Source organism: Dermacentor variabilis, chromosome 4 (assembly GCF_050947875.1).
Source record: "Dermacentor variabilis isolate Ectoservices chromosome 4, ASM5094787v1, whole genome shotgun sequence".
NCBI lineage: Eukaryota > Metazoa > Arthropoda > Arachnida > Ixodida > Ixodidae > Dermacentor > Dermacentor variabilis.
The window spans coordinates 588,660-606,908 of NC_134571.1; the positions used below are offsets into that span (position 1 = coordinate 588,660).

The 18,249-nt window shown below is 46.5% G+C and overlaps 1 protein-coding gene across 5 annotated transcripts in view; it reads right to left on the minus strand.

Annotated features, from left to right (window-relative positions):
• The window catches only part of tweek (transmembrane protein KIAA1109 homolog tweek), a 703,556-nt gene that overhangs the window by 224,156 nt on the left and 461,151 nt on the right, over positions 1-18,249 (minus strand). For all 5 annotated transcript variants that reach the window (XM_075687924.1, XM_075687922.1, XM_075687923.1 and 2 more), the window contains exon 37: positions 16,974-17,279. In XM_075687924.1, the coding sequence (XP_075544039.1) occupies positions 16,974-17,279 (306 nt within the window). The remainder of the gene's footprint in view (positions 1-16,973; positions 17,280-18,249) is intronic.

Below are 18,249 nucleotides of genomic sequence, written 5' to 3' on the forward strand. Positions count from 1 at the left end.
CAGGATGCGCTTTCCAAGGCGGCTATACATATACCTAAACTTCTGGAGCGGAGGTGGTTCTCCAAAAGTGCAGCCGGTCTCTGCCATCTTGCTAGATGCAAGAAGCCCGAACCATTGTAGCCACCATGGTAGAAGACATAGTTAGGTCATCGCACTTAAAGATTGTGCGCTGTTGGAAAAGTATTTAACCGACTGTGGCATGCTTTCAAAGCATAAGAACACTTCAGCAGGTCATGGCTGCACTAATTATGTAAAGATGATGCCGAGCATAATGTTCCACCTCTAACGTAAGCTCTCGGCATTTTCAATGCCCAGCTACATGCTGTACGTATACCTTTAGGTGCTCATCTGTACATGCACATCAATATTATAGTTATGCCCTAAATACTTGTTGGCATGCCACTGTGCACAGTTTTGATGTAGCTCATGCATGTGGGGGCTTCACATTAGGAGATAAGAGGGTACCTCGCCGAGGGTCTGAAGTGGGTTCGCTGTGCTCTAATACACCATAGTAAGTCCAGCGCCAGTTCTCTGTACTTCTTCCCTTGTGTAAGGTGTGCCTGTTTGTTTCTCTGGCTTCTCGTTCATTCACAAGCATATACCAATTAGCTCGTCTAGCAAGAAAGTCTGCTGTAATATAGCTTTAACAAAACATGTTGCAGAACTGCAACCTAAGGTTTCTGATACACCACATTACTAAGAAAGCTAATCGAACAAATTGTGAAAAAGAAAGTGCGAACATTACATGTATTATATAAAATTTAATTAACACAGAAAGTGAGTGTGCCAGTGCAGTGTGCATGTTACAATAACAATTGCTGTTCTAGACAGGATAGATGAGTAGCATTAACTTCTTTAGGTACATATGAGAGTGAATCAGAGAAAGTCTTCACCTCTTCTTTTTAAAGCAAAATTACAATTGTAAATGTGAAGTAAATATATCCATTCCCTACGGTGGACCTTTCTTCGATTGGCCCGGCCTTATCTGCCGGTAGCTCTACGGCACAGCGCTGATGTCAGTTGTTGAAGATGGTGGTTGTGCTTGACACGTCCATGGCATACGAACAACGAAGTGTGATTCATTTTCTGTGGAGCAAGAGATGAACACACATCGAAATCCACAGGGAAATGCAGCCCATGTATGGGGAAAGGTGTTTTGCTCTGAGAAGTGTGGGGTGGTAGTGTTGCGAGTTTGCAAAAGGCTATGAAGACCTGCATGACAATAAGCATTCGGGGAGGCTATGTGTGTCGCTGACTGACAACAACATTTCTCAAGTTTAGTTCTGTGATGTGTGGGGTTCTCCTCCCGTACTCTTGGGACAAAGGAACGACAACACAGTAGTGCAAACAATCACAAGGGCATTTATTGCACCTTTCATAGATCAATGCCTGCTAGCCGAGTTGCTATCCACAAGACATGCCGATGGGCGCGCGACAAATCTAGAAGTCCGACTTACCGCGACCGCATAGCGAGCGAATATGTTCGCCCCATGCTGGATCCCAACGCCTGGTCGTTCGCGTGTATGGTCACGCCAACGGTGGCACGTTCGAAGGCGGCCACGCGAGACACTCTCGCAGAAGCATGGGTCGGCGCACGCGCAGCACGGCACGTCCGTCCCGCTTGCTTCCCGAACCCAAAAAGAGAAAGCGCCTTGTCTCTCGGCGCCCGAGCAACCCCGCCACGGCGCGACACTCGCGCCATCTCTCGCACCGCACTTGTACCACTCCGACCGCTGCAGGCGCCAGGCCACGCGAGCCGTGCGGGAAAACAGCATATCAGGGGATGCGTGAGAGTCGCGCATCCCCACAGATGGGACAAATGTCTGAACTGGTGCTGGGGACAATATGGAAAACTTTTGTAAGGTACGTAGTAGTAGGTATATTTGTAATTGGTGTACCTCCCTCCAGACGTGACTAGTGAATCCGCGGTAAGTGCTGAAAGTTTTTTAATTTTCTTATTTTCTTTCTTTCCACACTAATTTTAAGTGCTGCTCAATTCCGCCGAAAATAAATCATGTATCTAGCCGCGTTTATGGCCGCTTGAGTATGGTAGAGTCCGAAACCACGATGTTAGAACCATTGAGAAATACTATGCCGTGATCATCAAAACCCGTATATCGCGGATAATTCAAGGCTGACTTTCTAGTGAGGGCTCCCCCCACCCCCACCCCCCTTTGAAGAAACTGTAGCGCTAAAGGAAGAGAAAAACTAATGAGAAGGTTTGCAGTAGCATGCAAACAATAAGGAAAAAAATAATGCAACAACAACAGTTGCAAAGTTCACATACAGATTTTCATCAAAAAGAAAAAAAAAAACTGTCGTAATTTGGTACCACTTATTTCTTCTACATTTGCACTTGTATCCGTTTTCGTGGGTTTCCGTTTGTACTCCTGTAGATCACGTATTTGCAACTGTGAAAGGTTGACCCACCATGGTTGCTCAGTGGCTATGGTGTTGGGCTGCTCAGCACGAGGTTGCGGGATCGAATCCCGACTACGGCGGCCGCATTTTGATGGGGGCAAAATGCGTAAACACCTGTGTACTTCAATTTAGGTGCACGTTGATGAACCCCAGGCGGTCAATATTTCCGGAGTCCTCCACTACGGTGTGTCTCATAATCAGAAAGTGGCTTTGGCACGTAAAACCCAGTGATTTAATTAACTTAGAGGTCGTCGGTAAGCCTGTAGGGTTTACCTAGCCAAGCTCATGGCCATCAGTGCACATATGGTTTCGGAACTACGAGGGCAGAATTGTTTAGAAATCATTCTATATTGGAGTTCACACATCTATCGCGGATAAATCAAATAAGTTTTTAGGCGCGTAAGGGCCCTCTCGGTTGTAGTTGTCAGCGATAAGGTAGCCTCGCCACCTACGGGATTATCTGACTGAGCTATGTGGAATGCTGGGTTGCCATGTTCGGAAGTTCAAATCCTTCTACAAGGTTTCCTTCTTTTTTTTTGTTTTGGATGATGGTAAGCTCGAAATTCACCTCCTCCAGTACATTACATCTCCAGGCTTGGGGTGACACCTGACACTGGCATAAAAAAAAAAAAATATGCTGAGAGTGAGTGGGGCTAAACTAATCTAGGTACAACCAAATTAAGAAAGCCCACTAAGCTTCAACAAAGACACTCCCTCACCAGAACAGGAATTGGCCTCCCTGGTGCAGTATTCGACCACTACCTCCAAAACGATACCTTCAATAAACCCATGGCCCTCAGTACCCAGCAGCTGCGGAGCACCTGACCAAGGCGGCGGTCAGATCTATAACACAGCATAGGGTGCTAAGAATCTCTGGGTCCAGACAGGCCGCCAATGGAAACTGACCCTGTCAACCTTTAATTGCTAAACTCTGCTGAGTGAGGCTAGCTTAGCAGATAAGAAGCAATACGGGGTAGGATTCCTAATCCATAATGATATAAGGGGCAACATAGACAAATTCTACAGCATTAATGAGAGGGTAGCTGTAGTAGTAATCAAACTTGATAAGGAAGGAAGGAAGGAAAAAGAAATGCACAAGTCAGGGAGGTTAACCAGAATAACGTCCAGTTGGCTACCCTACACCGGGAGACGGGAAAGGAAAGAACAAAGGCGATAGGGAGAGAGAGGAGGGAAGGAAAGAAGGAAATTAGCGGTGAGTTCGCTGATGCGTAAGTTTAATAAGAAGTATAGATTAAAGGTAGTACAATCCTATGCTCCAACATCCAATCATGATGATGAGGAAGTAGATCAGTTTTATGAAGATGTTGAATTAGCAATGAGAAAAGTACAAACTCAATATACTGTAGTAATGACTTCAATGCAAAAGTAGGGAAAAAGCAGGCTGGTGAACAAGCAATCGGCAACTACAGCGTCAATTCTAGGAACGCATGAGGAGAGATGCTGGTCGAATTCGCAAAAAAGAATAAGCTTCAAATAACGAACACCTTTTTCAAGAAGCGTAGCAACAGAAAGTGGACCTGGAAAAGCCCGAATGGTGAAACAAGAAATGAAATTGACTTCATACTTTCTGCTGATCCCAGCATAGTGCAGGATGTAGAAGTAATAGGTAGGGTAAAGTGCAGTCATCATAGGTTAGTGAGGGCTAGGAATCACCTCAATTTGAAGAGAGAAAGAGTAAAATTGGTCAAGAAGAAACTGGTCAACCTAGAGGCAGTAAGGGTAAAAGCAAACAAATTCATGCTGGTACTTGCAAAGCAAACAGATATGTATGCAGCCTTAGAACAGAGAGATGAAGATGACATAGAGATTATGAATGAAACCATAACTAGGCTGGCTTCAGAGGCAGCAACTGAAGTGGGAGGCAAGGCGTCAAGGCAACCAGTAGGCAAGCTCTCCCAAGTAACTAAGGACCTAATAAAGAAACGACAAAGAATGAAAGTGTCCAACTCAACAGATAAGATAGAATCAGCGGAACTGTCTAAAACTGCTCAGCAAGGCAAAAATAAGTGATATTCGATACTATAACATGAGGAAGACTGAAAAAGCCATAAAAGACGCAGCCTGAAATCAGTGAGAAGGAAACTTGGCATAGGACAAACCAAGATGTATACACTGAAAGATAAGTAGGGTAATATCATCAGCAATCTCAAAGGTATAGTAAAAGCAGTGAAAGAATTCTATACTGACCTGTACAGTACCCAGAGGAGTCAGGATACCTCCATTAGAAACAGTAATGAACAGGATACATAAACTCCTCCCATAACTAGTGAGGAGGACAGAAGGGCCTTGCAAGACATGAAACGAGGAAGAGCGGCAGGAGAATACGGAATAACGGTCTATTTAATCAAAGATGGAGGAGACATAATGCTTGGAAAACTGGCGGCTCTTTATACGAGGTGTCTATCTACTGCAAGGGTCCCAGAAAACTGGAAGAATGCAAGCATTATACTAATCCACAAAAGAATACACGTTAAAGAATCGAAAAGTTATAGGCCTATTAGCTTACTTCCAGTATTATACAAAATATTTACCAAAATAATCTCCAATAGGATAAGGGCAACACTGGACTAAGTCAACCAAGGGAATAGGCTGGCTTCAGGAAGGGATACTCTACAATGGATCACATCCATGTCATTAATCTGGTTATTGAGAAATCTGCAGAGTGCAATAAGCCTCTCTATATGGCTTTCATAGATTACTAAAAGGCATTTAATTCAGTAGAGATACCACCAGTTATAGAGGCATTACGTAATCAAGGAGTACAAAACGCTTACGTAAATACCGTGAAAAATATCTACAGAGGTTCTACACCTACCCCAATTCTACACAATTAGAAAAGCAGGAAGATACCTATAAATAAAGGAGTCAGACAGGGAGCCATACTCTCTCCAATGCTATTCACTGCGTGCTTGGTAGAAGTATTCAAGCTATTAAACTGGGAAGGCTTAGGAGTAAGGATCGACGGTAAATATCTCAGCAACCTTCAGCTTGCCGATGACATTGTTCCATTCAGCAACACAGCAGATGAGTTGCAACAAATGATTGATGACCTCAACAGAGAGAGTGCAAGAGTGGGGTTGAAGATTAATATGCAGAAGACAAAGATAAGGATGAATAGGCGGGCAAGGGAACAAGAGTTCAGGATTGACAGTCAGCCTCTAGAGTCTGTGAAGGAGTATGTTTACCTAGGTCAATTAATCAGAGGGAACCCTGATCACGAGAAGGAAATTTATAGAAGAATAAAAATGGATTGGATCGCATACAGTAGACATTGGCAGCTTCTGACTGGAAGCTTACCATTATCATTGAAAAGGAAGGTGTACAATCAGTGCATTTTAACAGTGCTGACATATGGGACTTGGTGACTGACAAAGAAGCTTGAGAACAAGTTAAGGGCCGCGCAAAGAGCGATGAAACGAAGATTGCTAGGCATAACGTTAAGAGAAAGAAAGAGAGCGGTTCGAATTGGAGAGCGAACAGGTACAGACGATGTTTTAATTGACATCAAGAGAAAAAAAATGGAGCTGGGCAGGTCATATAATGCACCGGTTAGATAATTAGTGGACCATTAGGATTACAGAATGGGTACCAAGAGAAGGGAAACGCAGTCGAGGACAACAGAAGACTAGGTGGAGTGATGAAATTATGAAATTCGCGGGCACTAGTTGGAATTGGCTAGCGCACGACAGGGGTAAGCGGAGACCGCAGGGAGAGAGAGGCCTTTGTCCTGCAGTGGACATAAAACAGGCTGATGCTGATGATGATGATGCTGATGACCTGTATGTACCTTACTTTGGTTAATAAAAAATAGGGGCAAGAACTTCCTGGTTTGCCCTGGTATAAAATATAAGAGGAAGTTTACATGAAGTTTGAAGATACAACCTCTGGCTTTGGTATATAAATACAGTCGACTCCCGTTAATACGAAGTTCACGGGGACCGCAAAAAACTTCGAATTAAAGGAACTTCCAATTAAGCACAAAACACAAAAAACAGCACTTTATTGTGGCGAAATCGAGTATTTTCTCTAAGAAAAATAGTCGGTCATCTTGCTTTGCTTCTTCTTGCCGAATCGCGCTGCTGAAAGCAAGTTCTGCAGGCTGTAGATGTGGCGGAACGCTTCTTCCGCGTTACCTTCAGCGGCAAAGAAGCGCTCTGCGAGAGCAAGGCCCGCAGCTACATCGGCAGCCTTAGGTTGCGGCTCGCCTTCAACGTCATCGTCGCTTTCCTGGGTCGCTTCCTGGGGCCGAATAATCTCTAAAATTTCGCTATCCGTCAGCGCACCGCACATTTCGACCGCCTTGTCTACGATGACGCAATCTTCAAAATTGACGTCCCCGAGAGCATCACCAAAATCAGTGCCGTTAAGCTCGCTTGTTGACGCTTCCTCCGCTGAAATTTCAGAGGCATCCTCCGAAGAAGCTGCCACAAAACCGCAAACCCTGAAGCAGTTTGCGATTGTTTCTTGCTTCACACGATCCCATGCTCGCGCCAACATGTGGATGGCACTAAGCAGGCTCACCTCGTAATTTGTGTAGCTATCCATACACAAAATCATGCGCTTGAGGAGGTGCCGCCTGTACAGGACTTTAGCATTCTTGATGATGCCTTGGTCCATTGGCTGCAAAACAGCCGTTGTGTTTGCAGGCAAAAATGCGAGGCGTATTGCACTCGAGGCTGGCACATTCACGTGAGCACTGCAGTGATCGACAAGGAACAACACCTTGCGGTTCGAAGCAGCAAACTTGCGGTCCAATTTGTTTATCCAGCTCTTGAAGATTTCGGCCGTCATCCACGCTTTTTTGTTTGCCTCATAGTCCACAGGCAGCGTCTTCACGCCTTTAAAACATCTTGGCTTCGCGGCTTTCCCGATCACAAGTAACCGACATCGTTTCGTGCCAGTCATGTTTGCCGCGATCAGCACCGACACTCTCTCCTTGCTGCGTTTGCCCCCAGCACAGTCGTCGTCCTTGAATGTCAGGGTCTTCTCTGGTAGAAGCCGATAGAAGAGTGCAGTCTCATCTGCATTGAAGATGTCTTCCGGTCTGTATTCGGCGAGATATTCACGCAGCTTTCCGTCCTTCCACGTGGCGCATGTTTCCTGGTTAACGGACGCCTTGTCACCACACACGCTCTTGAAAACCAGGTCATGGCGATCTTTAAAGCGCGTCAGCCATCCATCTGACGGAACGAAGTCATTGATCCCCAACATTGCTGCAAGCGTTCGGGCTTTCATCGCAACGATGTCTCCGCTGAGAGGAAGTATGTTGCTTCTGGCCTCCCTAATCCAAACCAGCAGAGCCTTCTCCAACTCTGGGTAAGCGCCGGTGCGCATTCGCTTCCGAGAAGTCTTGAACTTGTCGTTCTCAAATGCATCCATTATTGTGCGCTTGTTCTTGATGTAGATAGAGAGCGTGTTCGGCTTGATCCCGTACTTCCGCGTTATGTCTTGTTTGGCGGCACCTCCCTTCTCAACTTCCTTCAAAACCTCGACTTTCGATGCCAGGTTGAGCGTGCGATAAGAGCCACGGTTTGCCATGGCTATAAACTGCGCGACTAGGTACAGTCAATTCCGAATCACTCGTGGAACAACCTAGCCTACGAGCTTCCCGCACAAAGGCGCTCGACATACGCTGCGCACGCTGCAAGACTAATCTCGCACAATCTCGCCACTGCCAGTATGCAGCGCTGCATGCACCTATGGCACCCGCGTGGCCTCCGGCGGGAGCCGCTTCGCCTCCCGCCGGAGTTGATCGCGGAGGCCACGGCAACCGTAGCAATGAATAATCGCGCCGCTCCAAGAAGGATGGCGTTGCGGGCGGCTGCGGTGGCGATGGCACCAACGCGGAGCACGGAACTGTTGCAACACTTGAAAAATTGCACATTCTACCAAAGAATGACGGTCACCTCGAGGATCCCGGCTGGAAATTAACTTCCAATTAAACAATATTACTGGATGAGGACTTCGAATTATCGAGCGATTTCTTCTATAGGATTACATGCAAAACTCACGGGACCAGCACTTCACTTTTAATTAACCGAAAATTCCAATTAAGCGGCTTCGAATTATCGGGAGTCGACTGTATATGTTTTTTCAATATGTGAAATGCATGCATATTTTGTGATGTCTTGCTTGTGTAAACCAGCTTGGCAATGTTTTGTACTAGACTAAAGATCAGTTGACATAGTACTGTGAATTAAGTAATGTCTCCAGTGTCATGAGCGCGTCTTTGGATAACTATCTAGAGCAGATAGATAAAATGAAGTGCAGTTCCTCCACATGTCCATAGCCATGTGACAGCGCTCACGAAAGGTACAACAAACCAATAAAAGAAGGCCGTAGTCACGCTGTATATTCATACATTGGTGAGTGGAATGCGTATTTGGTCTTTATACAAGATAGCTGAAAATCTCTCATGTTAACAAATGGGTAAACAGTTGCGAATATTCATTAGGCAGTCACATCACACAAGCCTAATTTCTATTAAGAGACTATTCGTAGTTTAAACAAGTGAGGAAGTGTAACAGCTGAAGAGTCCTGCTGGTAGCCTTTCTCGTAGCCTGCAGCACGATATGAACGCAGGAATTTTTTTTTTAGACAGCAACGATACACAGTTGTCAATTGATATACATCCTAAACAGATTATTTCTCCATTTTTCATTGTCTGCAAACGCAATCGAGCGCTCCAGATATTCTGCGGCTGCCTATGCTGGGACCACCCTCTTCTGCCACTTCCAATATGGCTGTGGCAGCTTCACTCACTCCTGTAGGCAGCTGCAGGGACTGCCACTCCAGAAGCTTCCTGTAACCTCCTTGGTGCGATCACACTGCTGACTGTACAATCGCGGGTTTCAGTTGACACACCGCTGCCATTTTATTATCAGCATAAACAAGAGAGATAGAAGATTCAGATAGGCACAGCACTGTATTTCTCCGTGGAGAAATAGTTAAAAAAGGAAGCGAGCACATAAAGGGAATACTAGAGCCACAATTTGTTACTGCAGTCACAAGGCCACTCCTATTGCCTGATGTGAATTTGAAACAATGGCACACTTGCTTCACGCACATTTTGGCAGCTGCACACATTACATGTTCAGAGGCCAACATTTTAAGATTCACTTCGTTACCTTGAATTTCTTTCCTTGCTGCATCCCAGCTGCTGCCTCATTGTGATAAGGACATGATTTGCATAAGATAAGGGAATCTGTCTACTTCTCCTTCTGACAGTGTTTACTTTAATCTGACGGGTACAAAGGTAGAAAAGTTTAGAACTGTCATCGGGCACCGAGATAAGGTTACCCATGGAAGCAAATGCCACTGATCTTGCTGATGTGGCAAAGCTGGGTCGCATGTTATTGCTGGCTCCTTATAAGGTTGCAAGGCATTTAAAAGCAGCTGACGAGCTGCATGATATGGCACAAAGCAAAAGCATCTTTGGGGGGAGGGGGGAACACGCGGCAGTGAAATGAAGGCCCAGTGACGTAGGTTGCCGCAGCAACAGTAATGTGACTTGCGCATAAGCACAATCAATCTCTGCCTGCCTAACAATAGTCACCTGGCGCTACCGGCACAACGTGACCTCCTTACCAGTTCTGCTGGGGATTGCGCAATGGCTCAATTGTACATATCGTCCACCATGACATGAAAAGTGGTTTGCAACAATAGAAATTTAGCCCATTGTAAGCTAATGAACTTGGGCCGGAACTTTTGAAAGTTTCTATCATCCAAAAATTTGTATAGTAGGCTTCCCCATTTACACTCCGGTTAATTTGATTTTTCGGTTACCCGACTGAAAGTCCCGGCCAATGCCGGTGCATTTCTATGGGGCCAAGCTTTCGTTATTAAGCATGAGATGCTTTTAGCTCCTGTTGTTGGCGACCTTCAAGTGACTTTGAGCCAAAATCCACAGCCATTATCCGGGCATTGTTGCGAGAACAAAACAGGATCATCCAAGTAACCAGTCAAAACTTAATAAATGCAGCCTCAGGCCCCTAGCCCTTTGTACAGGGCCACATTACATACGCTAGTTACTGCCCAAACAAGTTACAAAAAATATTGCTTCTGAGTTCTTCCTAATCTTTGTTCACAGTATCACTCAAGCTGTAACTTCTAGTACGCTGAACTTTAATTTGTCATTTCCAATAGCGAATTTCAAAAGGTAGATACAGTGCACCATACACTTGATTGTTATCTTTTGATGCTGAGACAGGGTTGCCTGTGCTTTTTTCAATGCCAACGGTTCGTGAGTTCTGAGGTGCGGGTTTTGCGCCACCTCCTTCGAGATATGGCATTAGGCTGCATAACCAGGCAACAAAAAGGCTGGCAGTGTCTGGTTTGCTGGGGATGGTTGTGAGTAATCATCGTAATTACTCCAACCAATCTGCTTTGCCAGTAGCCATTTTATGCTTACATCTACTCTTGATTACGAGAAAGCCACCATTTTTTCAATCCTAAAATCATCCTTTGCCGAATAATTCGAACTTGACCAGTCAGCATACATGCACCTGATCCCTATGGTGACCCCTATAGTGACCCCTTTGGTGGCAGCGTCTGTCTTGACAGAGCTCAGGGGACTTTGAATGTGCTGAACACATATAATCTCTAATTGAAAATGTGCATTTTTGGCCTGCCCCCCTAGGAGGATATTCAAGCAATAACCATAGCTCACGATGTCTGATTACAGCACCTAGCCAATTCTAACATACACTTCTTTTTTTTTAAATATAGGATAAAAAATCACCTGCGCAGTAACGGGACACAAAACCATAACTGCCTTTGCAGCATTCATGTGCCTCATTGTATAACCTATATGTAAAGAGGTGAACCGGACTTTAGGGAAACCAGCTACCAATGTGCAACACAGAGTAAATAAACTACTAGGGGCGTGCAGATATATCGAATATCAACGAATCAAACCAAACAGTGAACATCCGAATATTTCGATCGCGAATCGAATATCAACTACTTGATTTTTTAAATATTCGATATATCATTGAAAAGACTCGCACAGTGCCATATGTCACGTGCGCCGCCCCTGGTGCTTGATGCCGTTCAAGTCAGCATTTAACTTCATTTTTGGCACAAGAGGGGCACCGGCTACTTGCATCGGCTACTCGCATCTTTCACTATGCCTCCCCAGTCGAGCACCTGACACCTGACAACTGTCCTCATTCCACGTGGTTGCCTCTCGGCATGTCAGGATGCAGCACGGGTCCTTGAGGGTTCCAGCCAGGTGTCCGTGCATTGGTGAGGTGTCCTTGTGATTTTTCCTCCTGTTCTTTTGCGTTTAGTTGAGTTTTTTAGCTTTTGCAGTCGTACTATGCTAGTGTAACTTCGGCTAGGTGGAGCCGCCACATGGTTTTGACCGAGATGGTGGTCCCTTCGCAAATTTGGCCGAGGACCTTTTCCGGTCGTGTTCCAAAAGGTGCGACCAATGTTGGTGTGTGCAAGGAGCTAGTGAAGCCCTTCACGCATGCTGATCTCAAGGGTGTACAGGATATTAGAGCAGGCAGGATGGCGTAGCTGTTCCAAGAAGCCTATAATGGCAGGGAGGTCAATTCTGCTCCTCACCACCTTCCTCCATCTGACTTCTGATTGTGTTGAATCGTTTAACTGTTTAACTCTGCTTCCTGCATGCTCTGATTGCGTGTTGTTACCAAGCCGTGGCTGTTGGCATTCAAGAATGGCACTGCTATAACAACTGCAAAGAAGGGTCCCACAGGCGGCAAGTGACATACAAGCTCTGCTGAGGCATTGCTTTGACGGCCCCAAAAGGTGCCTTTTTAAAAAAATGCGCGAACGCTGCCACAGCAGCCCCTCTGCTTGAGAAATACAGAAGAAACGCTATAGCGAGGTCGCCACAAGCATACTTCCACGTACTTCCCACTGGCTTGCACGGAAAAACCGCATGTTTATCAGCCTTGCTTCCTTTATGCAAAGCTTGCTGACATTTTTTTCCAAGGCATCTAGGTGCTCCACATAGTGAAGCAGAAGGTCCCTCAAAAAAACAAGCCCATAAGGGAAGGAATTATCTGCAAAACCTCCCATAGGGACAATGTTGAGGCAGCCTGCCCTACCGCGTCAGAGCTGTCATCGTGGCCGTCACTGTTGCTATCTGATGCAAGCACGTTTGCGACATCCCCTCATTGGCCAGAAGCACTTCGTTTTCGAATCTATAGCAGTGCTCTTTCTTTTCACCAGCAACGTCGTGCATTGCCGATGATCAGCGGGTGGATCAGCCGCCTTCTGTTGCGGCTGCAAGTCAAACGAGGCTGAGAAACAATGAGGCCAGGAACGACTTCGACACAACGAACAAAGACAAGCACGAGCAATTTAATCCGTTAGCAGAATTGTGCAGAATGAGTGCTAGAGAATGAAGAACTAACTGTGAGGGCCAAGCGAGAAATCTGGGAGTAGCGCCGGCAGCGTTGTCAGCACAGTTGGCGCGTTCCATTCGTGTTCAGAGGGGTGGAAGGGCGACGGGAGAGATGCACGTAAGGTTGGCGTGCATCTCCCATGGAGAGATGTGTGCAGCGGCAGTTGGGCTGGCTGGAAATCGTGCGGCTACTCGCATTTCCCTTTTTCTTTTTTCTTTTCAAGGATTACGCATTCCATTACCTTTAGGCACAGACACCCAGCTTCATGGTTATAACCGATAATGTGGAGTGGGGACAATTGTAGTAACCGGGTTATTTTCTCATAGAAAACATACAGAAGTTGACGGTGCCACAGCTTTTTATTATTATAACTGATATATTGTTAAAACCAGTATCATTAGAAGTGGGTTTGACTGTATGGATCTGTGTTTTGCAGCAATATTGTATTTATTGCATCAAATATGTTGCTTTCCAGCTTTTTTCCAAAATGCAGAAGGGCTGTCCAAACTTTACGGCAGGTGGGTTATCGTAAGACCAATCTGCCAATCTGCACGACAGACAAAAGGACTGCGCATGACATGACTCTATCACTACTCTGTGTGTCGTCGGCACTGACAGTAAAGAGCAGGTGCCGTCGGCGCCATTTCGTTGTCAGGTTCAGGGTGATTTGCCTACTGTCAAAGAATCTAAAATCTGCAAGGTCACTGAAAGCTCGCATGATGATCGCTACAGCACCCCTGCCTCCTCCTCCTCCTCCTAATTCATTTGTTATCTCTTCCTTTTATTTATGAGGTGGTTCGTCGGCTTTCTGAGTGATGTGTGGCTGTTGCAAATAGACCTGCATCGATTCAGCACCAAACCGTAACTAAGAAGGGTCGAACCCCCCCCCCCCTCCCTCCCGAAATTTTCTTACGAAAGAACCCCTCTTTTCCCATGGAACAGAAAGTTTCAGGAGGTGGGCTCCAAAAGAGCAACATGGATGAAAGGGAAAGTTTGAATGTGAAAGCAAGGCGAGGGCTAGTGGCAGACCGAAAGGGGGGTAGGGGGGACGTGTTCACATGGGGCGACCCCCTCTCCCATGCACAGAACCTTGCGGCCCCACTCAAGGCGCACCTCTGCCTCATTTTGGATCGTGTTAACCAAAAATGCTGCGGGGAGAGTAACGTTAAAAATTCCACACAGAGATGAGATAAAGATGGATAAAGATGGGATGAGTGCTTCCATAAAAACTTAGGGACATTGTTACTCCCCACCAGGCCTTTGTGTCTGCTATTGCTGCCACCACCACTGCCGCCGCTGCTGCTGCTGCTGCTTGGCACACCGCTTCGGGAGGTGGTTCAGAGTGCGTGTGTAGATGACAGGAGAGTGCAGAAATTGCGACGCGAGAAACTCGTTTGTGTAGAGGTCACCACAGTTTAGCACATGTGTTAGGTTGCCACCAGTACGTGGTCCCACATGTGACTTTGTGCTTCTATCTATATTCATGACTAATAAACGGGGTGTGTTCTTTTCCGTTGAGCTGAGAAGCACCTCTGTGTCACTCAGTCCCTGCAGGCCCGTACTCCCGCGGTACAACCGACGCGACATGGTGTCAGAAGTGAATGGGTAACGCCCCCAGCATGAGGCCTCACCACAATAGAACGACACTACGATGTCCCTCGAGACAAGCGCGCAGCCGAAAATGTTTGGAATCAACTTGCACCCACCGGCCCCGTTCGATTTCGCAAACCCGGGAACTTGGCCGACATGGCTCAGCCGCTATGAGGGCTACGCGACGGTTTCAGGACCAACACAAGCGTCTGAAGACAAGCAGGTACGCTCGCTGTTGTACTGCATGGGCCTGGATGCCTGCCTGCTTCTTGAGACCTAGCTCGACGCCCCGCTGCTCGCCTCATGCAATGTGGACGTGGTTGCCATCCGCTTCACTGACCACTTTGTGCACCCAGAAAACTAGCTCTACGAGCCGTCTCAGTTCCATAGGCATGTTCAGCTGCCCAACTAAAGTAATGACACATACTATGCAGAACTGTGCGGAATGGTGAAGCGCTGCAATTACCCTTTAGCTAATATGGAGCAAGGGCTCATACGGGACCGATTCGTCATGGGCCTTCGCGACTTCCGTCTCTCAGAACAGCTATGTCGAAACACAAAGTTGACACTCAAGGAGGCATGGACACAGGCCCATCAATCCGAAGACACTGACAAGAAAAAAACGTCCTAAAACTGGACCGAGCACTCCCACGAGCTCCATGTCGACGCTGTAAAAGTTAACAAGTCCGCCTCTCATTGCAGCCCTGACACAAAGCCTCGTTCGCTGCAGTTGAAAGCAGAGGGCTCATGTGAGCCGTCCACGTGTGAATTCTGCAGCCGCTTTCCTCATCCACGTTTGTACTGCCCAGCACGACACTCCGCCTGCAACTTCTGCAAAAAAAGGCCACTTTGCTGAAGTACGCTGCTCAAGGAAGTTTAAGCAGAAGCTCGGCTCTATTCAACTGCACGCCGTTAGGATGCCCGCCATGGCAAAGTTAGTTGACATCACAGTTGACAATTACACTGCACAGTTCAAAGTAGATTTCGGAGCCGAAGTACCTGCTGTTTCAAGTGAATTCTCTATGTTGCCTGCCAAGCTCAACCAAGTTGACACTCTGCTCACCAGTCCAGGAGAACAGCCATTGCGTGTGCGAGGCTCCTATTTAGCATGACTTCGGCGGCAGGGGAAAACAAGCTTTCAGCATCTGTACGTGATCAAGTCTCTCACCGTGCCTCTTTTGGGACTGCCAGCACTCCAAGCTCTCCAAGTAGTGTGTAGAAAATAATGTTGCACGTCAATCTCGTAGGGAATTGTGCACTCTCAAGGATTAGTACATCATCTGGCTGAAGCCTGATGCCGTGCCTTTCTTGCTAAGCGTCGTTCGCAGGATTCCGATCCCACTGCTTGAAGTTGTCCGCCACGAGCTGGACAAATCGGAGAGTAGAGGAGTGATAAGCAATGTCGACAAGCCGACACCGGAGCACCACGGTGTTGGCTTGTCGATCTTGCAGATCACCAGACGAGCAACAGCCACCGCCGCCAGTTCCCCCTCAGGAACCTCAGCCTGGCAACCCAACGGAACCAACAGCCTTCCTCAGACAGTCCCTTGTGGTCAGGGACCGGAGCGATTGAGTGGCATGAACGCGTAGTGGCCAGCGTATCCCATTGTCAGTATCCCATCGTCGTTTTAAAACAGTGCGGCTCTGTTTTAGCAAAACAGAGCGTGTTGCAACAGCATTTTGTGCTGCAAGGACTCTCGCTGAGTGGGCACTTCCCGCCAAATTAGCTTGCCCAAAAGAGCTGCTGACACAGCCCAATTTCAAGTAGCGCAAATCTAAACTTCTGGAACCTGTAAGAACAACAACAAATGTCTTGAGCCCCACCTGTTCAGCGCGTGTCGGCACCTTCTGCTGTAATGATTAGTGAAACTCTTAGCGTTATGTAGATTTCACCTACAGTCCAGTGTGCCATATTTTTAGCAACTTTGAGTCATACATTTTCCTGGTTAGTATGTGTTTTCTAGTTTTTCTCCAACACACATAAATGAGGTTCTACTGTAGTTGTTTTTCTGGACTACTTGAGCCTTGAAGTCAGTAGCCGGGAGCAGGCTACACTGATTACCTTTAATTTTTAACAAGATACTATGCCAACTACAATATGGTAATCTGCATACCAATTTGACGAACATTTCCAACGCTCTGCATCTATGTTAACCCTGAAACTTACCCTCCTCCCCCAATTGTAATGTGCCCTCATATCGAGCACACATCTAATTTTCATGGGTTCAAGTAAGAAAATAAAAATGCACCTCAATGTAATGTGCCCCCCAATTTATAAAAAAAATAAATAAGAGAAAAAGTTTTATTGAACGGTTGTTAGTGGACACACAACATTTACTATAACAACCTAGCACAGTGTGGTGGAAGTTCTTTTCAGACACAGCACAAAAAATCTACACAGCTAGGTTTCCATGTTAAATGTGAAAAGAAATGCCTTTGTCAATGGCATGAATTTCAGGTGGTGCAGGAACATGAAAATGCACAGTATGCGTCAAGAGTTTCAAGTTCTCATGAGGCATTGAAAGCTGAAAAAGCGGTAACTTATGCATTCACTCTCCAGCTTACCTTGACCAGCTGGCCCAGAGCCAGGCTGAGGTCCACCTGGCCTTTCCCAAAGAGTTTCATGGCTGTGACCGCACGCGAGGCATTCTGCACTCTGTTGGAGAGCTGCAAGTCCAGGGTGCCCGTCTCGAGGCGCACAGCACTAGCTGTGGGGGTCGTGGCAGTGAGCCGGATGCCCCGCAGTCGCAGCTGCAGAGAGAATAGCAGCTGGCCTCCACCCAGGGCACTGTTGCTGCTGCTGCCACCACCACCCTCCCAAAGGCGCAGTGGCCGTGTGCCAGACATCTTCTGTACAACCTCGTTCACCTCCTGCGTTGCAAAAACTTGATGAGGAAAAGTGCATTCTGAATATGATCTGTTCTGGCCAAAAGCTAGGTTTGCTCACGTTCCATATTTGCATGCTGGTGACAACACAAACTGTGTCTTAAAGCTTCGTCAGTTCCCATGCCATGTATTGGCCATGTATCGGTGAACAGGCCGTTCAGAGTTCACACAAATTATTCATTGGAGGCTTGCGATGCTGATACATGGCATCACGCTTTAGCTTATTTCGCATAAACCCACTCATGATATCATTTTCACCAATATTGAAATATTGAAGGGTATCAAATAGGCCTATTAGGATACCAAATACCAAATATTAGACCTCAAATCGAATACAGAATCGAATAAGCAAAAACAAAAAAGCCGAATATCAAATCAGATATCAGAAAGGTTATCGCAATGTTTAATGCCTCGCAGACCATGGGCAAGAAAACACAGTGCTGCACATGCCCGGAAGTCTCCTAGCATTGCATAACAAAAATGTAGCAAGCTATCAGTAACTTATAGGTAAATAGAAATAAAGGTATATGTACAGTACTGTCTACTCTTATCAAAGGAAACTCCAAATTAGATGCTAGCAACGATTACAGATCAGTAGTATTAAAAAGCCTGAAAAATATTTTTTAATTACTAGAACGTGTGGAGATGGGTTTGCACAAGGCTCAGCCTATTAGCGACAGACAGAAAAGAGCATGCCGCTCCTCCATTCCACAACGCACAGAGGCACTACCGTAGGGTTTGTCGACTTTCCAACATGGTGCAGATAAGGCTGCAAAGTCAGATCGCAAACACACACTGGTTTCCCAAGATACAGCACAGTGTGACAGTCATGGGGCTTACGGGCAAAGGCTCACCGCAAGACTGATCGAGTACACGCACCGCTGTGCTAGGGCTAACTGGGAAGCAGCCCACCAAGCACGAGAACGAGAAGTCGTAGGAGCAAAAGTTCCATATA